Source organism: Mus caroli, unplaced genomic scaffold, assembly GCF_978045245.1.
Source record: "Mus caroli unplaced genomic scaffold, Mus_caroli_1 scaffold_6, whole genome shotgun sequence".
Taxonomy (NCBI): Eukaryota; Metazoa; Chordata; class Mammalia; order Rodentia; family Muridae; genus Mus; species Mus caroli.
The window spans coordinates 19,402,957-19,416,055 of record NW_028227261.1 but is presented as its reverse complement, the minus strand read 5'-3'; the positions used below and the strand labels follow the sequence as shown (position 1 = coordinate 19,416,055).

The 13,099-nt window shown below is 49.8% G+C and overlaps 1 protein-coding gene across 1 annotated transcript in view; it reads right to left on the bottom strand.

Moving 5' to 3' along the window:
* Positions 1 to 5,043: 5,043 nt before the first annotated feature.
* Positions 5,044 to 13,099, bottom strand: part of Cda (cytidine deaminase) — a 29,611-nt gene continuing 21,555 nt past the window's right edge. The window contains exons 3-4 of the mRNA XM_021161185.3: positions 10,178 to 10,235; positions 5,044 to 5,516 (exon numbers count right to left, since the gene is read on the bottom strand). Coding sequence (XP_021016844.1) covers positions 5,400 to 5,516; positions 10,178 to 10,235 — 175 coding nt within the window. The 3' untranslated portion in view covers positions 5,044 to 5,399. The remainder of the gene's footprint in view (positions 5,517 to 10,177; positions 10,236 to 13,099) is intronic.

Genomic DNA, 13,099 nt, shown 5'->3' with positions numbered 1-13,099 from the left:
CTTCCAGACATCTAGGGTGAGGATCTTAAAGCCCACCAGCACAGTGACACACCTACTCTAACAAGGCCACACCTCCAAATAGTGCCACTCCCTGGGCTAAGCATACACAAACCATCAGGCAGGTAATCTTTCTACTGACAAGCCACACCCCTGTCCCTGGAATTCTTGTTTGTTTGGTTTTTTTTTTTTTTTTTTTTTTTTTTGTCTTTTTGAGACAGGGTTTCTCTGTGTAGCCCTGGCTGTCCTGGAACTCACTTTGTAGACCAGGCTGGCCTCGAACTCAGAAATCCGCCTGCCTCTGCCTCCCAAGTGCTGGGATTAAAGGCATGTGCCACTACACCCGGCCTGGAATTCTTGATTTAGAAGAGGACGCTGTTTCAGGTGCAAAGGTGGCCATGCCCCAGCCTCCCTCCCTTGGACCTGAAGGTGTCCTTGGGAGTCAGGTCCAACTCCCCCACAGGGCCTGCCATGCTCGCTTCTTCTGGCCCTCCTACTATTGATGTTCTATTCTTGTCTCCCTTCCTTTTCCTTGCCCACATCCATCTCAACACCTGTATTTTTAGAATGCCCAGGCCCTGGTATTTATGGCCCCGTGTGAGCACAAAAGGCAGGGACTCTACCTCAGGGACGTGCATCTAGAACAGAACGTGGGAACGTGGTTGGATGTGTGATTAATCTTCACTTGCCAACTCGACTGGGTTTAGAAGCACCTCGGAGACAGGTGAAGCTCCTCTCGGATGAGAGAAGACTCACCTTGAACTTGAGTGACACCTTGGGCTTGGCGGGAAGGAGGAAGCCAGCCAAGGAGGAGGAGCTTAGCCTGTCTCTGCTTCCCGACCACTACAAGTCAATAAACTCACCTTCACTAGGTCCTCCTTGGCACAGAGTGCTCAACCTCTGAGATCAGGAGCCAACACACCCTTTCTCCTTTAGGTTGTGACCAGGCGTTCCTGTCACAGTGCCTTGGAAGTACACAGTATGCTGCCCACAGAGAGATTCTGCTGTCTGTGCCGTTCAGCTCCTCTCTCTTGCTTACTCTGAGATGACCCAGCTGCCATGCTCTGGACTGACCCATGAGAGCAACGAACCCGGTCCCAACAGCAGCTCCTGGGGAGCCAACTCCTGTCATCAGCTGTGCACATCAGCTTTGCAGAAGACCGGGACCTCACAACTTCTCAGATGAGATGGTAGCCCAGGCTCTCGCCTTCTCTGAAGCCTTTCAAGAGAGCTGAGGATGCTGGTCCAGAGAAACGGAGACAATATATGCCTGCTGTCCCGAGCCTCTACATCGAAGAGTGCTTTTCATGGAGTTGTAGGGAGCTGATACTTGCAGAGTTTTGAACTCTCACACACGCAAAGTATGACCTCCGCCACCGGGTTATGTCCTCCCCCAGTCCTTTAAAAAATTTTTTTTTTGGTTTTTATTTTATTTTATTTTATTTTTGAGACAGGATTTCTCCATGTAACAGACCCGTGACTGTCCTGGAACTCGATCTGTAGAATCTCTCTGGGCAACATACAGTGTCCTGCCTCTACACCCTGAGTCCTGGGATTAAAGGCATGTGCCACCATTTATTTGTGCCACTATTTATTGTTTTTTGAGACAGGGTTTCACTGTGTAGCCCTGGCTGTCCTGGAACTCACTTTGTAAACAAGGCTGGCCTCAAACTCACAGAGCTCCACCTGCCTCATTACTTCTTATGTATTTACTTTGATTTCTGAACATTTGTGTGTTCCTGTGTGACATTATGTGCGTCACATGTGTGTAGATGCCTGTGAAGGCCAGGAAAGAGGGTAGGATCCCTTGAATCGGGGTTAGAGGCAATTGTGAACCATCTAATGTAGGTGCTGGGAACTGAACCCCCGTCCTCTCCATGAGCAGTAAATGCTAAATGCTCTTAACCGCTGAGTCTTTAGCCCCAACAACCTTTCCTTTTTAGACAGAGGCTTGCTAAATTGCCCAGGCTGGCTTTCAATCAAAAGTAACCCAGACTGGCCTTGAACTCACATTCCTCCTACCTTAATCTCCAAGTAGCTGAGATTCCAGGCCTACACAGCTACGCCCAGCTACTTGTTCATGAACAGTGGCTTTCATCTGAGACACAGGCACTGTGTACCTCTAATGTCAGACTGCTAACGTCTGTCATTGTAGTTGTGACCTTGTTTGTGCTCAGGGAAAATCCTAGAGCATCAGGGGACTGAAGGAGGCATCGGCAGCAGCTGGCAGGAGCCGAGGAGGCTCCCGTGCTTCTATTTATTTCCATCAGAATCTGGGTCTGCGCCTTAGGGTTCTGATGACACAGACACCCTGAACGACAGAGCATGTGGGGCTCTGGAAACTCCACTTGTCAGCCTATGTCCTGCATAGCCCGGCTGCCAAGTCAAATGCTTTGGTTTTAACAGCACAGCTTCTCTTGGGCCAATAACTACAGCTCTTCCTAGGGGATACTGCTCAGCTAATTTCTAGAAGCTTCTGCTGAGTAATGTCTGCCTCTGCCTGCTTTCATGAACTGCCTTGTCCCGTGCTTGTGCTATGTTTCTGTGGTACAGGGATTGTGGGATACCAACATGCTGCTCTGGGGAGGCAAAACACAGCTGAAGCTAGCAACCCCAGCCTATGTTCCTCTGGGTCAGAAACGGCAGGGGCTGTGATGGAGGCTGTGGTTCTCAAACTTCTGTGCACCCAGATACCTCTGGGAACCTCAAAGAGTTGAGAACTGGGCTCAAATCCTCTTGTGTCTCCAGACTCCACTGAGGACCACAAGGAGTTGGGAAGAGGGATGGGGGATCTGATGACCCCGGGATGGGGGGAATCCAGCTTAGCTCAGGGTGAGCACAGGAGTGCAGAGACACCCCCCCTCGCAACACACACACACACACACACACACACACACACACACACACACACACGCACGCACATGGCAGTCCTTGATGAAGGAGACAACACTTGCTTGTCCAAACTGTTTATTCACAGTGGGGAAGTTTATTGGCTAAACCCTCAGGGCCCATCTAGATCCCTCATTAGCATGAAGGACTCTGTGTTTCTATGCTATGTGACCAGTTGTCATGGTCCTCTTAGTGGGGTGCTGAGGTCATGTGTTCCAGGATAGGAACCTGGTCAGGAGTAGATTTAAATGCCTGCTGTTCTCAATTACAAGAATTGTTGGGGTTCCTGGGTTGCTAGGCCTTACCTGTTCTTCTGTCTGGTAGCACAGTTAACTCGCCCCAGGATATATAGCTTTTGTTGATTTAATAATTAAGAGTTAAAGACACAAAGATGAAAAAAAAAGAAAGAAAGAAAGAAAGAAAGAAAGAAAGAAAGAAAGAAAGAAAGAAAGAAAGAAAGAAAGAAAGAAAGAAAAAGCCAATCCTTTGTATTCCCAGTAAGCAGGGCTTTAGCTGATGTTAACATTTCTGCTTATTTTCCTTCCGGTTCCTCTTTTCAAACTTCTCCCCTCCCTTTGGGACCACGCTGAAGAGTCCTTGAGGCTCCTGAGCTGTTTTGTGTTTTGTTCTGTTTTACAGAAGAAACCTAGGACACAGGCCAGGTAAGTGCTCTCCTGATCTCCAGCCTCAATGTTTTTAACCACAGGCAGCAGGGAAGTCTTCGTCTTACAGCCTCGTTGGGATAGGTTTGTTTTCTCTCTCTCTCTCTCTGCATATGTGTATATGCGCACGTATGTGCTTATCAATGCATAAAACAGCTAGTCCCTCCCTGGTCAGTGTGCATGCCTGTGCATCAAATCTTTCTTCTCCTCTCTCCCTCTCCCTCCCTCTCCCCCTCCCTCCCTCTCTCCTTCCCTGTCTCTCTCCTACTGAGCATTCCTCAAGAACAGACTCTATTTCTTCTGCATTATTTTCTCTGCAGCATCCAGCACATTTGACAGGGGAAGGACCCTCAGTAGACTGTCAGAAAAAGCACTCAGCATCAGAGGGCGTCCACTCACATCTGACTCTGCCACCTGCTAGCTGTTTGACCTTGGGCAAGCGATTTAACCGGCCTCATCTTTGCTGTATTTATTGATAAAGGGAAAGCCAAACCACTCTCCGGTTTGCTAAGGGAGACCGCAGCGAGCTTGCAGATGTCAAAAACCTCAGCTGAGTGCACAGCGTCCAGGTCACTGTGAGGTCACTGTGGGACGCCTTCTGTTGAGACAGGGCCTCGGTCTGATGTCACCTTGGCTGGCTTGAAACTTCCTATGTAAACCCAGCTGGCCTCAAACTCACAGAGATCTGCCTGCCTCTGCTTCCTAAGTGCTGTTTAGGGTCAGAGGCGTTTCCCACCATGCCCACTGGGATCCCGATTCTATGCTAAGCTCGGCCATGGCTGAAAGCCCTCGGTTACTCTGTCCATCATCTAAAAGCAGAGGTGGCAGCCAGCTCCCAGAACCACTGAGCACCTACAACCAACAACACAAAAGCATGCGACACTGAGCAGGTCCTGAGGGCACCCACACTTCCCATTACACTGTGGCAGGGGGTGGCGCCAGGTCTCTACTGGGCCCAAACTACTCTCTAGCAATGGTGTGCCAGTCAGCTTTCTGTCCTGTAACAAAGACCCGTGAGAACCAGCTCAAGAGGAAAGGTTGACCTGGGCTCGTGGTCTTGGAGGGTCTGGTCTCAGGCACCATTAACTTTGAGCCTCTGGCGGTCGAAGCGCACATCTCTGTGTGAGTGCGTGGTCAAGACCAGCTCACCTCATAGCTGGGAAGTGATGAAGAGGAGGTACAGCTTGGGAGCCTCCATATCCTTCAGGGACACATCCCCAGTGACCTAGCTTCCTCCCACTCGGTCCGGTCCGTGGACCTTGGAGGCACATCCCATGTCCAAGCTATAGTGAATGGGCTCCTGTAATCAAACCCTTGCCTAAGGGCCTCCCGTCCAAGAACGCAGAGGCAAGGAGCTTCGGATCTCAGACGCCACTTAGAGAGGCACCCTGGGAAGCTCCCACATCCTCTGCCAGAAGAAACCAGCTAAGACTGCCTGCCCCATGAGACAAACCACCCCTGAGAACTGTATACACAGACTAAGAACAAAAACACGTTCTTCTCAAACAGCACGTGCTGTGGTATTTATAATCTGAAAAGTCACACGACAGAGCCTAAGAAGGCTGGTAGGGAGGCAGACCAGGTCTGGAACACCTGGGTCTTCGGGAGAAGAAGGAGCGGAGTGCTCCGAGTCCCCAAGAGGATGTGGGCTTTGGCCTAGTTGAGTGGCACCTTCCATCACTCAAGGGAAGGCTGTGGTGTGTGAATCAAGGTCACCCTTGCCCAGCCATTTGGGAACCATGTGGCAAGTGTCCCCAAGGCCCAGCCAGAGACAGCATCATTATGAAGTCTTCCAAGAGCTGTTCCTTAGGTAGGGCTCGCACATTCAGCAGACATTCTATTCTTCAACCTTCATTGAATCTTCTGCAGGTCTTCAGGTCCAAACGAGGCCGGCAGCAGCTCCTGGACCGTCCTGACTACGAATGTGCCATCCGGCTTGGTCATGTACACGGCCCAGTCGGTGCCAAACTGGAAAAGAGGGCAAAGTTGTGTGAGGGAGGCCGTGGGACTGAGGGAGATGGAAGGTACGGGTTCGAATGTGACTCTACTATTTTCTTTGTGCCTCAGTTTCCCTTACCTGTCAAATGGGAGTAACAATAATTGTACCTGGCTCACAGAGCCTGGGGGAGAGCTCAGTGGAAAAGCACTGGCCAACATCACTGTGCATGGCCTGTTGTCAATGGGCCATGAGCATCCCCTTGGAGGATGCTCCCAGGAGCTTTGTAAAAATAATACCTTTGCCAGGTGTGGTGGCAGATGCCTTTAATCCCAGCACTTGGGAGGCAGAGTCAGGTGGATCTCTGAGTTCGAGGCCAGCCTGGTCTACAAAGTGAGTTACAGGACAGCCAAGGCTACACAGAGAAACCCTGTCTCGAAAAAAACAAAAAACAAAAAAAACCCCAAAAACCTTCTCTCTGTTTTCATGTATGTGTGGTATACACGTGTGTGTATGCATGTGGGGAGGGGGGCGCATATGGGTAAACATGCATGTGGAAGCCCAAGGGTTGGGTCTCGAATCATCCTTCATGGCTCTTCTGCCTTATTCACAGAGGCAGCGTCTCTCCATCAAACCCAGAGCTCGGCCATATGGCTAGTCCAGCCAGCCACTTTGCTGTGGGGATCCCCTGTCTCTGCCTTCCAAGTCTGGAATTGCAGGCATCTGCCTAGATCACCTGGCAGATGTGGGTTTCTAAGGATGCAAACTCTGGTCCTCGAGGGTTAAATATGCAAGAGTTTAACCACTGAAATCTCTTCCTAGCACCTGTTGAAATATCTGTGCCTTGGGCTGCAGAGACGGCTCGGCAGTTAAGAGCACTCAGAACTCTTGCAGAGGAGCCGAGCTTATCTCCAACCCCTACACTGGGAAACCCACGATTTCCTCTAACTCCAGCTCCATGAAGATCTGATGCTCTGACCTTCGTGGGCAACTGTGTTTAAAATGCACATCTTGGCACAGACATAATTAAAAATTAAATCTTTTTTAAAAGTCTATGTCCCAGAGCTAAGCTTCCTTCTGCAATGACAAATGACAGCCAACACCTGCTGCCCCCTACAGGTCCCCCTTTGTACCTCCAAGAAGGAATCTTTGTCTCTTTCAGGACACTCAACACACTATGTTGACATCATAGCATTATCGCCCCCTGGAGGTGGTGGCTGTCATTACATTCCTTTCACTATTGGAGAAACAGACTTAGTGCTATCAATTAGCTGTGGTGGTTTGAAAGCAATGGAATTCTTGGTCCCCAGTTGGCCAACCTGTTTGGGGAGGGTTGGGGAATATGGGTGTGCTGGAGGAAGAGCCGCTGGAAGGTTTCAAAATCCATGGTTTCCAGCACTCTCTCTGTTTCCTGCTCACTGTTCCAGATGTGAGGAAGCTTCCAGATGTGAGCTTCCAGCTCCAGTCAGCATGTCTCTCATCTGCTGTCCCTGCATTATGGACCCCAACCTTCTGGAACCATTAGCCCCAAGTAAACTTCAACTGCTTTGGTCGTGGTGTCTCGTCACAGCGGTGGGAAGGTAACTAATACATCAGCAGAGATGAGCATGTCTCCAGAACTTTCTCCCACGCCCTATCTGGGTCCTCTGGGGCTCTCTGTCTTCACCTACGACGACGTGTTTTAGTGATAGGAGCCCTTTCCTATCCACCAGCGAGGTGGGTAGGTGGGGAGTTAAGTCGGTGACAGAGAGGAAGTCAACAGACCCGACTTCTTCCTGGCAGGCTTGGTGAGATTCACAGACCCTGGCGTCTAGTAGGAGCCCAGTTCCCAGAGGCCGTGGCATCGTGACTGATGTGTGGGCTGCCAGCCGAGGCTGGTCCACGGCCTCCTGTTCTTCCACGTGTCTGTCTGAATCGCTCTCAGGCACGGTTACCAGACACTATCAATCTTTGGGATTTTTCAGAATTAAGGTTTCAAGGGTGGTGAATTTTCGTGTTTAGCAAGCTGTGCCTGAGGGCGAGGGTGATCTTGGTGCAGGCGAGTTTAGATGCCAGGTCCCTGGCTCCTAGGCCTCAGCGCTCACTGTTCACATTTGGTTTTATGCTTCCTTCTCCCCTGCAGATTTTTCATTTGCTCCCACTCCTTTGCCAGCATCTAATCTAAAAAAAAAATGGCCCTAAGCAAGTGGAACAAGTTGAGGCCCTGGGAGCCAGAGACTTGGTACTTGCTGGTGGCTTCTTTAGGCACCGTCACCATGCTGGCAGCTATGGTGACACCCCTGCTCTGCCCCTCGCTGAACTAAAATTCACTGTGTGAATTAAATGTCTCTGGGATGGCTTTTCCATCTTGCCTTGGGAAGTGGGTTCTGTGAACTGCAGAGCTGGTAAGCAGAAAACAGATGAACAAGCCAAGCTGCCCTGTCTAGCAACACCAGTTCCAAAAGCAAGAATGTTCACAGACCAGGCAGCATGAAGCTGCCTTGTGGCAAACCCCCTACCCCCCTTCCCGGCACACTTGGTTCAGGGTATGCATACAGGACACATAGGCAACGAGGGAGTCTGGAGACAGCCTTGGCTGCCACTGGTCTCCCGTCCTCAGGGGCTGCTCAGTTTCCTTTGATGCTTCTGGAGATAGGAATGATGGTGGCTGATTCTCTCCTGGGCTCGTGTGGGGCTGGTGGAGCTGCCAGATTCCGAGTGTTCTCAGAGCAAGCTGCAGCTCAAGGGCCATCCCTGGCATGTGGCTTTCATTTTGGGAGACTACAGAGGCCATGAACTTCTTTGGCATCTTCCTCCTGACATCCTCCTAATGCATGTGTTAACACCAAAAGCTCCCACTGGGCTGGGCGTGGGACAGACAGTTAGATCTCTAAGTTCAAGTCCAGCCTGGTCTACAGAGTGAGTTTCAGGATAGTCAGGGATACATAGAGAAACCCTGTCTGGGAAAACAAACAAACAAACAAAAACAACTTCACTCCTGCAAAACAAAAACAAAACACCCTCCACTGGGCCTGAAAGAAACCCCATGGTCAGGGCTGGGATGCTGCTCAGTGTACAGCCTAGCACACCCCGGGCCCTGGATTCCACCCATCCCAGCACAGCAAAGTCAGCCAGCCAGCCCACCCTTTCATCTTTACACTTAACAAAGCCTCGAGTTGGTACACATTATAAAGTTTGCCAGAGCCAGCAAGATGGCTCAGCCGGGAAGGGTGCTTGCTGCCGAGCCTGGTCATCTGAGTTGGATCTCTGAAGCCAACACAGCAGAAGGAGATAATGGACTCTCAAAAAAAAAAAACCCGTGTACTCTGACCTCCACACTGGCACGGCGGGCACCCACTTGCACGCTCATGTGTGTGCACACCCACAATTAAAAATAAGACATAAGTAATAACACTTGCTTCATATCTTGCTTGGCTTCCCCTTTATAGTCTCTCTGTCTCTCTGTCTGTCTGTCTGTCTCTCTCTGCCTCTCTCTTTCTGTCTCTGTCTCTCTCTGTCTCTCTCTGTCTCTGTCTCTCTCTGTCTCTCGGTTTTTTGTTTTGTTTTGTTTTGTTTTGTTTTTTTCGAGACAGGGTTTCTCTGTGTAGTCGAAGCTGTCCTGGAACTCACTCTGTAGCCCAGGCTGGCCTCGAACTCAGAAATCCACCTGCCTCTGCCTCCCGAGTGCTGGGATTAAAGGCGTGCGCCACCACGCCCGGCTGTTCTCTCTCATTTTTCAACCTTGTTGCTTTTGTTTGTTTTGAGACAGGATCTCCCTGTATAGCTTCAGCTGTCCTGGAACTTGCTACAGAGCCCAGGCTGGTCTCAAACTTGGAGGAAATCTCCCACCAACTCCGGAGTTCTGTGATTGCAGGGGTTTGCCACCATGCCTGGTTTTCTCGACTCTCTGAAAACAGTAGTAAAATACGTAGTACATAAGACTAGTCATTTTCGTCATTTCTAAGGGCATACCTCAGTTCCCTTTATTTGGGAATAAACATGCTCTGTGTTCTCTGGGTGCCATGGCCATGTGAGCCAGGCCCAGCTTCTGCCTGTGATCCTATCATCTCACTGCTCCCCTACCCACCGCCCTTTGCCCTTCCACCGTTCACACAGTAAACATCTAGGCCAGTGTGAAACTCTCTTTTCATGAGTTATAGTTCTACTAGAATGTCACCTTCAAAAAGAGAGCCACCTAGCACAGCAGCTGGCAAAGGCCCAAATAGGAAGTATTTCAGGTTTTCCAGGTTGTGTGGTCTTCCTATAACTGCTCAGCCCTGCTACCACAAGGCAGGAGTGGTTACTGTCCACCCAGCAGAGACTAGGAGTAGCTGTGGCCCCATCAGACTTATCTACAATCAAGAGACTTGCTGGGATTGGCCTGTGGGCTGGGGTTTATCATTCTCAGGTCCCTGCTGCCCCGCTGTCCCCTGAATTCTCTTCCTGGATTTTCTCACAGCTTCTTGAAGCTCAGTGAGGGCAAGTCTGGCTTCGCTGTCCCCAGAGCTAGCTCACTCAGTGCCTGGCATCAACAACAGAAGCCTTGTGTATGCCGGAAGAAGGACTTGTTTCCAGTGACTCACATGAACCCAGGAAGGTCCTGGGAGTCAGCCAGCACAGTATAGAGCCCAGACAGTAACTGTCCACACTGGCAGTCTGGTGTGACCCCTAAGAGACCTCAGGGATGCTTTCCAGGAAGAGACCAGGCTCCTACCTCTCTCATGACTTGTCGGCAGGCTCCGCAGGGAGAGATGAACTCTTCTTGCAAGTCACTGGGGAAACAAAGATTCAACTGAGAGCGGTCTTAGCCGACGGCTGAAATTCACAAACTAAGTCCCTGTCCTGTTACAAATCAGGTCACATTCCATCAGACAGTCCTTGAGTCCCAGAATCATGTGTCCTGGAGGCTGGGAAGACGACGTGGCTTGGCGGCTGGCCACACTTCTGAAATCAAAGCCACGGCGGCAAAGCTACCTCACCCGTGAGCTCATAAATGTTTAAGGGGCCTTTAGCTTGTCTGTCACCACGCTTCAGGAGACAGGGATGAAGGAGAGCTTGTCTCTGGCCTTCATAGGAATGGCTGGACCCAGGAGGCATGACACAAAGCTAGATGATTTATTGTTTAAGGAAAATGCCGAAAGAACGCATGATAAAAGAGTAGTAAGCCGGCCACAGGAGTGAGACAATGTCTCGCACAGAAGGTGACACCAGCTGGTCCCCACAAGAAGAATAGAGTCATGCATTCCCATTTAGTGAAAAAACTACTAGACCAGACATTTAACAAGCAGGGAATCAGGATAGCCATTTCATTGGCAAGGTCATAGATTTGGTGAGATAAATAACAGAATGGCTATCCCGAAGTGCGGGCATGTTTTGTATTTTAGACAAATAAATATGGGGGTGGGTGGTGGGTGGATGGAGAGATGGCTCCGTGGTTAAGAGCACTTTCTGCTCTTCCAGGAGAACTGAGCACCTGTACGGTGGTTTACAAACATCTGTAACTCTGGCTTTAGAAGAGCTGAAGCCTTCTGTCCTCCATGGACACACACAGAGACAAAACACACACACATACACACACACACACACACACACACCATGTATATAAAAATGTTGGGGGGCTGGAGAGATGGCTCAGTGGGTAAGAGCACCCGACTGCTCTTCCGAAGGTCCAGAGTTCAAATCCCAGCAACCACATGGTGGCTCACAACCATCCATAACAAGATCTGACTCCCTCTTCTGGAGTGTCTGAAGATAGCTACAGTGTACTTACATATAATAAATAAATAAATGTTAAAAAAATAAAAATTAAAAAATTAAAAATAAAAATGTTGGAGCCAGGCGGTGGTGGTGCACGCCTTTAATCCCAGCACTCGGGAGGCAGAGGCAGGCAGATTTCTGAGTTCGAGGCCAGCCTGGTCTATAAAGTGAGTTCCAGGACAGCCAGAGCTATACAGAGAAACCCTGTCTTAAAAAACAAAAAAACAACAAAACAACAACAACAACAACAACAACAAAAAGTTGGTAAAAAGGAAGAAAGGGGGATGGAAGAAAAAAGAAGACGGGCCCTGGAAGGCTCTGGGATGGAAGAATACCACGTATGTGTATCAAGAGAAGGATGGGCTGCTGGCATCCGAGGGAAACAGCAAGCAAGACACACGCTTCCGGCCAGGTCGCCTTCAAGAATTCGGGCACCTTTGTGCCATTGTCTGGCTCAGACAGAGGACAGGGATGATGTCCAGAGAGTGAAGATTTGGCTGTGGGGCCTTGGTGGCCACAATCCCTACCCTTCTGGGCCCACAGCTTGGGGACAGCTGGAAAAGAGCATGGGATTTGGGCCAACTTCCTGTTTGGCTCACTGTGTGGCTCTGAGTCATCTTAAGTCACCCAGGATTGTACCTTGGTCTGTCACACGTGGGTCACACTGTCATCTACTTGGATGGGTTCCAACAAAATGACATACCATGTCCCATTGAAGTAAAACTTTATTTCTGAGACAAAGTCTCATGTAGCCCAGGCTGGCCCCCAGCTTGCCACGTAGCTGTGGATAACCTTGACCTCATGAGCCTCCGGCTTCTGTCTCCTGAGTTCCTGTATTACAGGCACGCACCGCCAGGCCTGGTTTTATGCAGTGCTGGGGATGGAAGCCAGGACTTTATGCAGGCTAGGTAGGCATTCTTCCAGCTGAGCTAAGTCCCAACCCCAGGGGTTTTATAAGCCTTCGATTGCTATATTGTTATTGCCGGGGCTAATTTCCGCACACCTTCCATGTGTGGCCTCTTCCATATTTTAATACTTTACTGCATACTATTTTATTTCATGCAGTGTGCTCTATGGCGTCTATAATTAATATGGCCATGCGCCAACAGCAGCTGTTGTGCCGTGTACTGTGTGCCTAGCGTGCTGGGATCCCTGAAAAACATTCTGCAGAGGCTGGCTCATTTCAGACGACTAATATTTATTGAGTACTTACTACATGCCTGGCACTAGGAACTGCCACGGGTGCTAGGGGTGCTATAATGAACAAGACACACAAATTCACCATGGTGACGTCTTTATAGACTAAAGAGCCAAACTAACTAGCCAGCAACGGACCAAGTGGAGGCAGTTAATGGAGGGGACAGAGTGGCCAGGGGCTGTTTTTAGATTCCATGATAATTGACTTGTATCCGAAGGCCCAATCAAAGAATGTTTCTGGCTGGGCAGTGGTGACACACACCTTTAATCCCAGCACTTGAAAGGCAGAGGCAGGCAGATTTCTGAGTTCGAGGCTAGCCTGGTCTACAGAGTGATTTCCAGGACAGCCAGGGCTATACAGAGAAACCCTGTCTCAAAAAAAAAAAAAAAAAAAACCAAAACAAACAAGCAAACAAAAGAATGTTTCTGTTTTACTCCCCCTACCCCACTTCAAGACAGGGTTTCTCTGTGTAGCCTTGGCTGTCCTGGTACTCACTATGTAGATCAGGCCGGCCTCAAGCGCACAGAGATCCACCTGCCTTTGGCTCCTGAGTGCTGGGATTAAAGGCATGTTCTATTGTGCATGGCAAATCAAAAACTGGTTTTGCTCCACGAAAATGTAGGATTTTCCCTGAGAAGGCTTCCTGCTTCAGAAGAAACCCCATAGGAACCTGAAGGAATG